The 14,052-nt window shown below is 47.0% G+C and overlaps 1 protein-coding gene across 3 annotated transcripts in view; it reads left to right on the forward strand.

The window, feature by feature from the left end:
- SYN2 (synapsin II) overlaps window positions 1-12,186 on the forward strand; it is a 48,505-nt gene extending 36,319 nt beyond the window's left edge. For 2 of the 3 annotated variants that reach the window (XM_081071969.1, XM_081071970.1), the window contains exon 10: window positions 4,157-6,571. In XM_081071969.1, coding sequence (XP_080928095.1) covers window positions 4,157-4,285 — 129 coding nt within the window. In that variant the 3' untranslated portion in view covers window positions 4,286-6,571. Of the gene's footprint in view, window positions 1-4,156; window positions 6,572-8,176; window positions 8,427-11,270 lie in introns of those variants that run through there. The other variant, XM_081071968.1, reaches the window with a different exon arrangement.
- Window positions 12,187-14,052: the final 1,866 nt, after the last annotated feature.

Below are 14,052 nucleotides of genomic sequence, written 5' to 3' on the forward strand. Positions count from 1 at the left end.
CTCCGGTAGTCCCTGGGAAGTCTTCCGTCCACAACCTCAGCGGAGCCTACGACAGAAGAAGCTCCATAGGCGCCAGACAAGGGTGGCCAAGGCACATTCCCAGGCTCCAGCCCAAAGGACTGCTGGGAGCTCTTCCCCTGAAGCTTTTAGAAGGGAACTTTTGGGCTCAGTTCTTCTTTGGGTGTCTTATTTGTATACTTCTGTGGCTGAGGAGAGGGGGGGCCGGCCTCCATGGTGTGATTACCCCTGTCAGCTCACCCTGTGAGTGTCTGGAGTTCTCCCATTGGAACTTTATACATGGGATGTTAGAGGTTTCTCCTGGAATCACAGATTCTCAGGGTTAGAAGGAACTGTAGTGTTCATCTTCTCTATCTCGTAATTAATGTAGAAATACTCTCTGCAATATCTTTGTCAGGTAATTCTCTAGTCTCTACATGAACACACCCACCTCCCAAAACAGCGTCTTGCACTCTTTTAACTATAACAAGTTCTTCCAATAAGTGAAAGTCTGTCCTGCTGGGCCTTCTGTCCGCTGGCCCTGGTTCTGCCCTGTGCACTGTGGTCTTCCATAACTGTCTCTGAAAATAACAGTTCTCTGGGAGAACATCTAAAGATGTTCTTGACCAATGTCCGAGGTGATTTGTTGGCAGCTATCAGTGGTACAGGGTGAAGTCCTGTGGGAGGGGACAAGCCAGCCAGTGGCTCCACAAACTGTGAATTTTGCTGTCTTTCATCTGAGTATCCCTCTTGGCAATGAGGCCATGATACTGATGACTTATCAGGGAGCCCAGAGGAGGCTGTACCTTTGTAACAGAGTCAAGTTCTCCGACAGCCATACTGCAGGTGTGGGGTATTCTATGCCATGGGAGCGAGACCTAGGAAACACGGAGCTTCCAAGGAAAAGGCCTCAGCAATAGCAACATCACCGGCATCTGTTGTATTTTATTTAGCACCTACTGGGGCCAGATGCTGATAGATAGATAGATAGATAGATAGATAGATAGATAGATAGATAGATAGATAGATAGATAGGTAGGTAGGTAGGTAGATAGATAGATAGATAGATAGATAGATAGATAGATAGATAAATGATAGATAGATGATAGATAGATAATTAGTCTCACTTTATATCACAGAAACCTTTTGAAGAAAGGCAGGTGCAGAGGAGCAAAATCACTTGCCCAAGGTCACAAAGCTAATAAGTGGCGGGTTTAGATTTGACCCAAGGTCTTCCTAACCCAAAAGCCCAATTCCTCAGTCACCCTGCTACCGGATCTTAAAGGCTTGCTATTGTAGACCTAGGTGCCTCTGTGTGTGTGTGTGTGTGTGTGTGTGTGTGTGTGCGCGCGTGTTGGGGGGTGGAGTTAATTCCAAGCCCTGTCTGAGCATGTCAGGAACCCAGGAAAGTCAACGCTGGTATCTTGTGCTCCCATTACCAAACATTATATCCTGGCCCCAGACTTCGCATTCAGTTGATAGCCAGGTTAACAGGAAGAAGAGATCACCATGGGAAAGAGCTGTTGGGCCTGACGTGTCCTGAACTTGTCTGGGTTAGATAGTCTTAAAAGAGTTATATTCTGCATTTTCATTGTATTTGCTGTTACATGTTCATTTATGTAGCAAGCATTTCTTAAGGACCTCTGATATGGTCAGTCCTGTGCTTGATGATGTTGGTAAAATGATGATAGTCTTGAGTATTCCAAAATATTCCTGACTCTGTTTTAACTTTTTAATAAATAATTCCTATATCAGGCCATATATCCCAAATTTTCTTTGAAACCAATGGGCACTATATTTGTTAGGAATTCAAGAGATGATGTAGGCAATCCACGCCCTCAGGCTTTGGCAGTCTTCCCAGAGCACTGTCCCAGTCTTCAGGATAACAACAGAGCACTACAAACGCCCTCTTCAATAGCGTGAGTCTCTGAAGTGCAAGGACAGGATTTCAGAGAGGAGATGACTATGGAAAAGGGTAGGCAGAAGGGGAGATTTCATGGATGGGGTAGAACTTGACTTAGACCTCCAGGACGTGTTGAATTGGATTGGTAGAAAATGAGAAAAGGCATTCCTGGAGGGTACTCCCTGTAAAAAATGGAGTGGCCTAGACTAGAGCATAAATGGTGCGGGGTCAGGCCTGGTAGGAGCAGGTGTGTTTAGGACTTGAGGGAGAGGAAGGTGAGAGGGTCAATTCCAACCACGCTGAAGAAAGTTCCTGATGTCAGCCTGACAAATGTGGGTGTTACGCTGTAGGCAATGAGAAGAAAGATGAGCATCAGACTGCAGGGGCTCACAATGCCAGTTGTATTAGTGACCACTATATGAACCTAGACAAATTATCTGACTTAGCTGTGCCTCAGTTTCCTTATAGAAAATTAGGAATGTGGATAATGGAATCTACCTCACAGGGCTGTTGTGAGGTTTAGGAGAAATACTGCATAAAAGTGCCCATCATGTTACCTAGAATATATAGTGGTAGCTATAAATTATTTAAAGCAGTACAGTGACATAATTAGGGAAGGAGTTTAGAAGGATAATTAAGTAGCCATAGAGAAGATAGATTGGAGAGAGAAGAGACGAACGAATTAGGAGACTATTCTAGTAGTCTAAGCAAGAAATGATATAGGCCTGATCAGGGTTGGTCAAGAGAAGATGGTGACTCTTAGATGCCACGAGGAAAAACATGATGGGTCTTGATGGCTGACTAGATGGAGTGGTCTCTAGCTGGCTTATTGGGTGTGGGTGTTTCAGTGCCAGGGCTCAGACCAAGCTTCGTGGATCCCATGAGAGTGCTTCGAAGAAAGGAAAAGAAGTGTTGGTGTTCTTGCTGTGATCTGTGAGAGGTTGGGGGTTGTAGATATAATGGGGGCCCTCTAATGTGGTGGCAATAAGGACATTTCAAAGGTCCTTTGCCTCCTTCTATCCAAAATCCTCTTAGTAGAACAGTTTTAGGTAATGCTATTATTGAAAGGCCATGATACTAGAAAGAGTAACACTTCTGCTTTCCTGGTAGTGGAGCTGAAAAAAGGGCCTTAATAGGCAGGAGGGGAGATAGGTGGCCCGAATCGGAGTCCCATGGGAAATGGGGTATAGGAGGAGAAACAGTTTTAATGTGGGAGTAGGGCTTGGGGTGGGGTGTGTCCCAAGGGGAGAGGGGAACTAACAGAGGAAGTGGGAGAGTGCTGAAGACACACTCAGCCGATTTCGCAGCTTGTCTCGGAAGCGCCCTCTTTGACATCACCATTGGCACACTTGGCAGCCCTTAGGCTTAATAGAGCATTTCCCCTGTGCTGAATCCAAGCTCCAAATGCTCACTGCCTTTAATACAAACGTTAGGCAAACTGAAGTCACATGAATCTTTAATCCTGTCAAGACATAATCAGAATCACAGCTGGGAGGAGAGGAAGCATGGGAGTGGAGCCATGTTGTTGGGTAAAATGTAATGATGCTGTTTGAGAAGGAAAACAGCTTGGCCTTGAGCACTTTTACAAACATTAACATCTTACCTTCTGAGTAAGAAGGGTTCTGGGAAACAAACAACTACCCCCTCCTTCAAGTCCCTCCCTGTGGGAGTTCCAGCCAGCCCAGAGTGACTCTGACCCCTGAGTGAGCCCCAGAGCTGAACCTACCCCAAAGGTAACTCCACCTAAGAAGTGAGCCAAGTCTAAGGTAGTAACCTGGCCTGGCCCCTCCCCCGCCCCTCACCACCACCACCACCACCACCACCACCACCACCACCATTTCTCGGGTCTCCAGTCCCGAGTCACCTAAAGCCCAACCTGCTCATTGGACTTGGGTGTTGATTCTCCCTTTTCTTCAGGAAACCAGGCCTGTGAGTATGAGGGGGAGCTGGACATCAGGCAGCTCCCATAGAATAAACCAGATGCTGTTGGAAGACTCAGACCTTCTAGAAAGAGTAAGTCTAAAAGGGGGCGAAATGAAAGAGGTTGAGGAGGTCTCAGACACTGTATCAGAGTGGTTCTAAGGTCCAGACTGCCCGCACCTGTTCCCCAGCGACACCCCAGACAGCAGAAACCTCTGAACCAGATCCCACTGGATCCCACGGATCCCACTGCAGCCACACCACAGAGCCTCAGCATTTCTCTTTGGAATCTGCTTGGAGTTTTGTTTTTATCTCTTTTGCATTTTTGTCTTCCAGAGTGGAACACTTAAGGATCCGGACTCGAGCAAGACCCCACCTCAGCGGCCAGCCCCCCAAGGTTGTTTACAGTATATTCTCGACTGTAATGGCATTGCAGTAGGGCCAAAACAAGTCCAAGCTTCTTAAAGTGATTGATTGGTAGTTAATTTTTCAAAGCAGAAATTTTAAGCCAAAAACAAATGAGGAAAGAAAGGAAAGTGGGGAGGGGAGCAACAGAGCCCCCCATTGGTGCCGTTTCTGTATTCTTTCAATGCTGACTGGACTGTGTTTTTCCTATGCAGTGTCAGCTCCTCTGTCTGGCTGTTTACCTGTTCCTGTTTGTGCTTGTAATGCTCACTTACGTTTCTCTGTATAACTTGTGATTCCAGGGCTGTTTGTCAACAGTGTACAAAAGACTTGTGCCTCTCCCAAGTCCAGTGTGACTCTATCTTCTGGGTGGTTTGATAGTATTTTTTTAAGTATTACATAATGGGGGGTGAAATAGGAGCAGGGGGGCGCACAGGAGAGAAACAAAGACCATAAAAATACAACCCGACTCCTCTCCTTCTCCCCCTTCCCAGGCTCAGATTAAACCACCCCCCACCCCCTGCTTACCCCCACGAATGTGCTTGGGGTCTTCAATGTACCGTGCTTTTTGCTTCCTTTCTGCATGACTAGGGTAAATAGCTAGACGTTTAAGAGATTTTCAAGGTCTAATTTCCACAGCCTCATTCGTTGGATCTGAAGTCGTCCACCTTTTTCTCTATTTGCTCAAATTTGGTACAGTTTGAGTTTAAGTGAATAGGCTGGCTGTGCCTGTAAAGCTCTTGTGTTTTTCGTGATGACATGAAATATAAAAAACAAGCGATTTGCAGGAATGCGTTCTGTATTTTACATCCCTGTGTACCCTTTGTTTTTATTATTAACTAATTAGCTATGAGATTAGACAAAAAAATGGGGCCGCTGATGTGCAATATCAAAGTGAACTTGTGAGTGTTTTCTGCGTGTTGATCTCAGTCCCCTTAAGTTGTTTCTTTGTTGTTGCCGTTTCTGAATTGGCCACGTGTGCGCTTCTGTAGAACTTCAGAATTCTGCTTCGCATTCCGCAAAGCTTGCCCTGTGTACAGAGGTCAATTTTGGACATAGAATGCAGGGAACTACTGAAAGTCTGGGAAGGCTTCGGCCCTTCTGCTCTTGGCCTCCCTGTCCGGAGGCGTCAGAACACGAGCCCAAATCAAAAATGTCCCCTTGCACTTGAGTGGGTGTACTGCCTGTGGAACTCCTGGGGGGGGGCACCTGCTTTAGTTTTCAGCTGTTAGGAGAGCCCGCTGGAGTCCAGGTAATGAAGAGCTTTGTCTTTCCTGGGAAGGACTGTCTCAGATTTCAGCGTGTGTGTGTGTTTGGGGCAGAACTGCACAGCCGTGGTTCTTGAAGAACCGCCACCAGTTTGTTCTTTTTCCTCCGACACACAGCTCTGGGGTAGCGAGGAGGTAGTTTGTTAAACCAGGCCTCTGATTCAGTGCCTCCTCTTCCCATCTCCTGGACAGGCTGGGTATGGTCCCCAGGCGGCCTCCTCTAGCACCATGATCCGTGGAAGTTCATGCCAGCAGTTTGCTCCGGCTCTACTTGTCCATTCCCTCTCACTTCTATACCAACACGTCACCATTCCAGGTCACCAGGTCTGAGGAATAACTAGTGTTGGTAGTATGTAGCACGATTGGTGTGTCAAGGGCCACTGTCCTGGGTTCTCCTTTGGTGGCTGGCAAATTCTGAGGCTACAGGCAAATGCACTGACAGTCAATGTTCTTGTCTGTAAGCCCTCCCGTTGATGACAATGGTAGTCGATGTGTTGTAAATATCTTCCTGTATGCATTTCCGGGTGGGTTGCGTAAGAATCAGGTCCTTAAATACCTCCCGATCTGATGAAATGTTAGACAGGAATAAAGCAGCATTTCCCAGACTGGAAGAATAATACATTTTATTTATTTTAATTTTTTTGTCCAAGTGATGAGCTGATGGTGGTGTTGCTTCTCTGCATGTTACCAACGTGAACATGTAGGTGCTTTTCGTGTGACATTTGTGAATCATAAATACAAAGTTGCCATTTGAATTCAGTCAGGCTCCATGGTGGTGTCAGCCAAGGTCTCTCAGGTGGGGGAGAAACTGCCAAACACAAGCTGACAGCATAATCTGACTGTCATGTGCTCTCAGGCAGCATGCTAAGGGACAACTCTGTGGCCTGGGGGACATCTATGTCACAGTAGAGGACTGCCGTTCAGGTGTTTTGTACCCATTTCTTTTCTGATGTTGTCCCCTTTTTTTGTACCGATCCAGCTGGGAAAACCTCAGCCAATGCTGGAAGTGTGATTGAAGTACCTCTCTTTTGTGATTCTTGTACAGCTTAATGTGCAATAAAGGAAAAGTTATATCTGTCTTCAGTGTTAAGTTGTAAAGTTTCTGGCTATTCAAGCATCTCTGTAGAAGTGGGGAAGCACTCGGATTTATGGGACAAGATGCTGAACTATCAACCTGCAGTACTTTATAAGAAAATGCTAATACAAATCGTACCAGACTTTGGAAAAGGCAAAAACTGGTTAATATGAAATAATATGCTAATCCGTCATCTTCACTAATTATCTGATTTGAACTTGGAACTTCTTAAACATGCAGAATTGCATTTATTTGTTCATTTATGTATTTATGTGTAACTAGCCCTGGTATTAATTGATAATTGATGATAAAGTGGAGCCCATGCCATGTAGCGGGGAAGAGGGCTGACAGTCCCAGATGCACAGTGGTGTAGACATAGAACTCTGCCTTTTCCAAGGGTGCAGGTATTCTGGTATTTCTAGAAAACTAAGTTACAATACAACTCTTAGCTGCTATTGAGTTTCTATAAGCCCTCTCCTTCCAGTAGGCCCATGCATGTGTGGACTCTGGGATTGAGACAGAGAAATTGGATCTTCCAGGCCACTTAGGCATCATTTCCATTCGTCCATATGTGCTGATGGGGACATCTTTTGACTTATGAGTGTAGGAACCCCCTCAGCAAAATCTGAGCAATCTGGTACCACACTTACTGTGTATCAACCCCCAGAGGAAGGATGGCCTTTTTGCTCTCTTTGCTAGATGGTTTTCTCTTCCATTCTGGGAGAAGGGTATCCTGGTCCTCTTTGGAGGGACTCTTGCCAGATGGTGCCTGTGCCATCCCCAGAGGAAAATGGGGCTTGGAATTCTAGAGAATTTTACCGTACTTGCCTGAAAGGGACTAAAGCCCCTGAGGATGGTACTAAGAGGCAAAAGAGTGCCTGGAAACAGAAGATTCATCCCAGTCATGGGTGTGAGCTAGTGCTAAAAGGAAGCCCTGGCAGGGTGGGCAGGGTGGGCAGTCAGATACAAGTGGGCTCAGAGCAGGACGAAGGCCAGCTCCATCAATGTGAGTCAGTGATCATCAGTGATCGTAAAGCACAGGATACTTTTTGAAGAACTTTCTCATCCGTTATCATCTTTGAAACACTACCATCTTGAAAGATAACTAAAACCAGGACTTACTTTTTACCAGTTTTATGGTTGGAAACACTACAGCCCAGGGAAGTTTGCTGACTTGCTCAAGGAGTCACTGATAGACTATGTCTTGGGTTTTCTGATTCCCAGACCAGTCTTTCCACTGCCCTGGACTGTCTGCTGTGGGGAACCTAAGAGCTCCCAGTAAACACGGGGCAGGTTGGCCTGTACCTGAGGAACCTCAGGGGAAGCGGGGTGGGGCCCTCTGACCTGGGGGGTCTTCTGTAAGAGAGCTCGGCTCTGATGGCAGCCACTGATGGCGTGGTGTATTCCCTGTGCTCCCCACGTCTGCTGTGTCCGAGGAGCAGCAAGTAGTGGCAATGTCGGAGGGAAACCCTCAGAGCCTCGGGTGGCTTCTTGTAATAGAGCTTATCCTTTTAGTAATGAACTAACCACACCCTTTGAGACATAGATTCTAACAAGGAAACCCTTTGATATGGTTAAATTATGAAGTTTTTCTTGTACTAAACCTAGGGGGCCCTGGGCAACCCCAAGGAATGCAACCCCCAGGCAAGGTGCTGCCTCCACGCCGGCTCCCCCCTGGACCACCGGTGCCACCTTCCTCCTCTTCCTCCTCCTTCTCTTCCTCCTTCTCCTCGGCTCCTCAGCGGCCGGGCGGCCCCACCACCCACGGAGACGCACCCTCCAGCAGCAGCTCCCTGGCAGAGGTCCAGCCGCCCACGGCTGCTCCACCACAGAAGCCCCAGCCTCACCCACAGCTCAAGTAAGAGATGCCTCAGCAGCTCCCTCCCCGCCCCTCTTCCTGCCCCTCCTCCAGGGCCTTGGGCTCCAGAGCTGCTAGAAAACACCTTCAGTCAGGCCTCCTCCTGTAGATACTTTTGTGGGGTTTTTGGGGGTTTTGGTTTTGGGGGTTTTTTTGCTTTTTGTTTTTTGGTTGGGGGCCTGTTTGGGGTTGGTTAGGAAGGATAGGAAAAAGGGAAGTGAAAGTCTAAGATCTAGCTAGAAGCTCAAACCCTCCCCTTTCTCCTGGGGAGTGGCCATAAAACAGTTACTACACCGTCTCCTTTTCTTATACTAGCTTAGGGGTAGTTTTTGTTTTTGTTTTTTATCCCGTCTCCTACTCTTTTTTCCATTCCTTTTCTGTGTGTGTCTCTCTCTAAAAATTAAAAAAAAAAAAAAAAAACCATCTCTTTCCTGCCTCTGACTCACAGTGTAGGGTGTGCAATCAGCAAAGCTGCCCAGAAGGAAAAGGGGGAAGTAGTTAAATCCATTTCAACTTTTTACCCACGTCTTTGTCAGAAAGAGGTCAGTTTCTGGAGTGGTCATCAGAGAAAGGCCCAGCTAGAGACCCGATCCCCTCATTTCCCACCATCACGCTAAACCCCATCACACTGTCCTGCTTCAGAGGGGGAGCTGAGGATCCCTGGGAAACAGTGCAGCTGAACGGAGGAGGGACCGCACTGGGTGTGAATGGTGGGCAGTTCTACCCTCTCCCGCAGACCCAGAGATGCTTCTCTTCAATTTCCTCAAACGGCCGCCTTCTGTCGTCACTGTCAGCACAGACGGCTGTAGCTTTGGGGAAACAGTAGAGATCCATCCATGCTTCTCAAAGTAAAATGATGAGAATCTTCAGGGAGGGAGAAAAGGGGGTTGTAGAATTTCAGAGATTGTCTAGTCATTGCATAGATGAGAAAACGTGGCTCAGAGAGATTGGATTAATTTTATCTTTCAAAGCTGCTCTGCTAGTTAGTGGCAGAGCCAGGACTAGGGCTCAGGTGGTCCAGACGACCCCTTTCTCTGGGTCTTCAGTCCTACGTGACAGGAGGAGCACCACTCACTCCTGCTTCTGCTTCCCAGCTCTGGCCAGTGGCACATTTCACATCTCACTTGCCTGGTAACCTCCCATTAATCCAGTATTTTTTCTGTGTGGTGATTTTTTAATCTCTCCCAGCTTCTCATTTGCCAACACTGGCCCAAGTCTGAGGGCAGATCTTTGGTTTGTCACTGCCTCTGGGCTGAAGTTGTTGAGTAGAGCCTATCAGCCTTGATGACAAGCGGGAGGCTGATACCGGGTGCCCTCAGCCTGTGCGTGCAGAGGAGTCCCCTGTCTCTGAGCCCAGCATGTTGGGGCTCATCCCCAGCCCTCATGAAAGGCAGGGCATCTGTTCATAGTCACTGCAGGAGGAGAAAAGCTGCTCACGCACACTTCTGTAGAAGGGAGTTTCTGGGGCTGCACCCTGAATTTAGACGAGGGCTGGGAGTTCTAAGACACCTGGAGAAGAGTTCTGGAGCCAGGAACCAGGAGGAAGGAGACACAGTAGGAGTCAAGAAGGAGAGAAGATGGGCCACTGGAGACACCAGGCCTCACGTCCTCTTCTAGAGTGCTGGGCTTGGCCTCCCCTCGACCTTCTTGCCTTCACCTTTTTTCTCTCTGAATCAGTAATCTCTCAAGGGAAAAATTGGTCCCTAAAGTATGTGTGATTTGGGCTTTGTCATTTAAAAACTGCCGAATAACCTTATGGAGGCCTGATATGTACAGTTGTCCCCAGTATCCACAGGGGGTGGGTTCCAGGACCCCCTGCAGGTGCCAACTCCGCAGATGCCCAAGTCCCTTACATAAAAGAGTGCAGTATTTGCACATAACCTCTATTTGCATAGAGGCTACAGGAGGGGCTGCCTACACGTCTTTATTCACATGGATTCGGTGTGGTGCTCGGCTGAAGAGAAATTCAAGTTTGCTTTTGAGAACTTTCTGGGATTTTTTTTTTCCCAATGTGTTAGATCCGTGGTTGGTTGAATCCATGGATGCGAAGGGCCCACTGTATCTCTTGCCCCTGGGCACCCCGAACCCCACAGACTTTATATTAGGCCTCCTCTGAGGAAGGCTGCAAAGGGTGATTATGTCCATTTTAAGACCAGGTAAACTGAGCATTAGAGTCTGTGCCAAGCCAAAAGGTTCTTTTGGAATCAAAGAAAAAAGCAGAATAGAAAGAGCTGAAAAGGCCTCAAGACCGTTTGCCCAAACATCTAAATACTGCAAATTAGAAAACAAGTACCGGAGAAGCACATGGCTTGCTTCTAAGGTCAAGAGTGAGTGAATGACAGAACCAAGACTTTGACCCAAGTCTTCTGATGCTGGCTCCATTATTTACCAGTCCATAGAAAAGAGAGTGCAAGAGTCCACGCCCTGGCCCCTAGTCACTACGTGTCATCAGAGGGGAAGGGTGTGAGATTCCTAGATTAGTACTTACCAAGGGCCTCTGCAATTTAGCCTTTGACATTACATGAAAGAAACATCCTTTGAGTCACCCTTTCTTCCTCTTTCCCTTCTTTCTCTTCTCTTTTCCCCCCTTCTCCCTCTTTCTTTCTTTGTTCCCTTCTCCCTTGCTGCCCCCATCATTTCCTCTTTTAGCAGCACCGAAGGTGAAGAAAATAGCACAGGGACCTCCCAGGGTCCTGGCAGAACGACCACTGCTGGCTTTCTCTCTGACCCTAGTCTCCCTGGGGTGGGAGTGGGCGTTCTGGTTGTGTATCCTCATGTCATCGTCCTTCCCTACTTTGCTGGGAACACCACCCTCTCACGTTCTCTCTGGTTTTTATCTTCAAGCAAGTCGCAGTCCCTGACAAATGCCTTCAGCTTCTCTGAGTCCTCCTTCTTCCGGTCTTCAGCCAATGAGGATGAAGCCAAAGCAGAGACCATCCGGAGCTTGAGGAAGTCCTTTGCCAGCCTCTTTTCAGATTAGCTCTCCAGACACATGGGGGCACCCAGCCCAACCGGGAAAGGCATCTGAGACATTTGCCAACAACAGTCAGCCATGCTTGGTGGTAGTGTCCCATGACCTTGACTTGTGTGGCCCCTTCCTCTGCTCCGTTGTGCTCAGTGATGTTGTGCAGCTCAGAGAGGACCATCTGAAGGTCTCAGGGCAGGTGCCTAACCAGCAAGGGGCACCTGGCATCAGAGAGGATAGAGCTGCTTCCTCTGAGATCATCGTCGCTGTGAGTTTAGTGGCCTTATTGTGAAAGTGCCATCATGTCTTATTCTTCCTCATAAAAACCAGGATTCACTTCACTGAGGACTCCTGGGAGCTTAACTTAGCTCAGATGCAGTGCTAAGCATGCCGCCCCCTCCCCTCGCCCCTTATAGTCAGTGCTGCCTGTTTGGGGAGTACGTATACTTATCCAGAAATACTCTTGGCTCTAAGTGTTAGGAACTTACCACACCTGGGTCCTTTGTCACACCTGTTTAGCTGTTTAAAACACACCTGCCCAGCACACGAGATTCCTCTCCTGCTGTCGTGGTGAAGCACCTTTAGTCCTCCGGTACTGGAGAGAACAGGATCTGCTGTAGCCCCTTTCCCCTCCTCTGGAGCGTGTTTCTTCTGTGCGTGCTGCAGTGATCTTGTGCTCCGAAGCTGCACTGTAGAGAATGCATGCCACTGTAACAGCAGCATACCAAGTTTTGTGTTCATCTCCAAATAAATGTTAAGACCTGTGGTGTAATAAAAGCAGCAGCATTAATCAGCATTTGATTCAGCCATGAGGTATCCCCTAAGCCAGCCTTTTGACTGAGACATGAAGAATGTGTGTGTGTTTGCGAGTGTCGGGAAGGGAAAAGTCCAGGAGGGTGAGGCTGTTTGTGTCGGTATGTGTGTGAAGGTGTTTATGTGTGAGTGTGATCGTGCATGTCCGACTGTTTCCAAGTGGATGCGAGTATGGCTGCATTAGGTGCTGCTTTAGACAAGGCTTCCTGACACCTCCCCATTGAACCAGTCTCCTCCAGGACAGCTGGACTTCCTTCAGGGACTCAGCATGCCTTCCCATTTTACTGCATTTGGAGATTTTCTAATAAGCATAGCACCTTTGCTCCCATGGCAGCCAAGTTAGACTTCTTGTTTGGTCCATTAAGCTCCTTGGCTAAAGCCCACGTGGTGGTGCCACGAGGCTGGACCGACCTGCTCCACTGAATGGAGTCCCACAAGCCCCAGGCACCCTGGAGGTCTGCGATGGAGGGTGGGTTCTGGGGGATTTCACTCTGGCTTCTTCATGACTCTCTGGGACTTGAAAGTATGTTCCCCTAAACCACAATGCTGTGAGGATGAATACCATATCTGCACTGATAAAAAGAAATCAGCATATTAACATTTTATCTAAATAATCTCCTGTACATGATACCCATTCTATTAGGTTGGTGGAAAAGTAATTGTGGTTTTTGCATTTATTTTAACCTTTTAAACCACAATTACTTTTGCACCAACCTAATAGTAACTCAACAAAGTAATGCTCATCCACATGTCACTATCTTGTTAACCGTCCTCACAAGCAGTGGATGCTGGGAGGTCAGAGAATGAAGTTCTCTGGTGCTGGGGTCTCCTTTCTAACTCAGCCCATGCCTTCAGGGTTCAAGGATTTAGATCTGTACCTTCTTACACTTAAAAAGCCAGACGTAGAACCTCCCGTTGAGTGACACCTGGGGGGAGGTGGCGAGCCCTCCTCTCCCCACAATACGCATAACTATGGAACAAACTACTCACAAACCAAATGAAAGTGTGGGGGGTAAGGAGCCCCTATGCTCAAGGGAATTGATCTTTATGGTTCCTTCTCTTTCCAACCAAGAGTCTCCCGCTAGTAATCATGTCTATCCCCCGATTCCAAATATGTTTTAATAGAATGTATTCATTTCATTAAAAAGCATTTATCGACCATTTAATAGGAATATAAACATTGTGATGGATTCAAGGAAATATTTACTAACATTTCCATAGTACCTACCAAGTACCAGGTAGAATTTTAAGCACTTAACATATATGAAATCATTTATTCCTTACAACAATCCTATATTATAGGTACTATTATTATTTTACAAATGAGGAAATGGAGGCACATCAAGATCCAATAACTTGCGTAAGGTCACCCAACTGGTTTGTGGTGGAGCTGAGATTTGATCCCAAGCAGAACTCATGGCCTTGACTACTTCGCTATATTTTACTTAATCTAACAGAGGCAACAAGATATCATTTTATTAAATTGTATATAACATGGTAACAAAATAGAAGATGTACAGAAACATTCTTCACACCTATACCTATGTCCTTCCTTCACCTTCTATCTAGCCATTGGCTCCAGGGAAAGGAGGGGTGGGAGAAGGTTGGAACACTTGTTACCAGTTACCAGTGTTTACCCCTTATCCTTGAACCATGAGTAACATACACACAGTATCTTATTCTGCTCAGATATAATTCTGATTCTTAAAAAGTTACTCATTCTTCCACATTTGATGTCAGATCAAAAACCACAAGTGTCTTATTTAGAAAATGAGTCAGCCTGGAACTGCTGGGGTGACGAAAAGGGGAGGAATTTACCATAGGTCATGCAGCACCCCAGTCCAAAGG

Source organism: Rhinolophus hipposideros, assembly GCF_964194185.1.
Source record: "Rhinolophus hipposideros genome assembly, chromosome: 14".
In the NCBI taxonomy this organism is placed as follows: Eukaryota; Metazoa; Chordata; class Mammalia; order Chiroptera; family Rhinolophidae; genus Rhinolophus; species Rhinolophus hipposideros.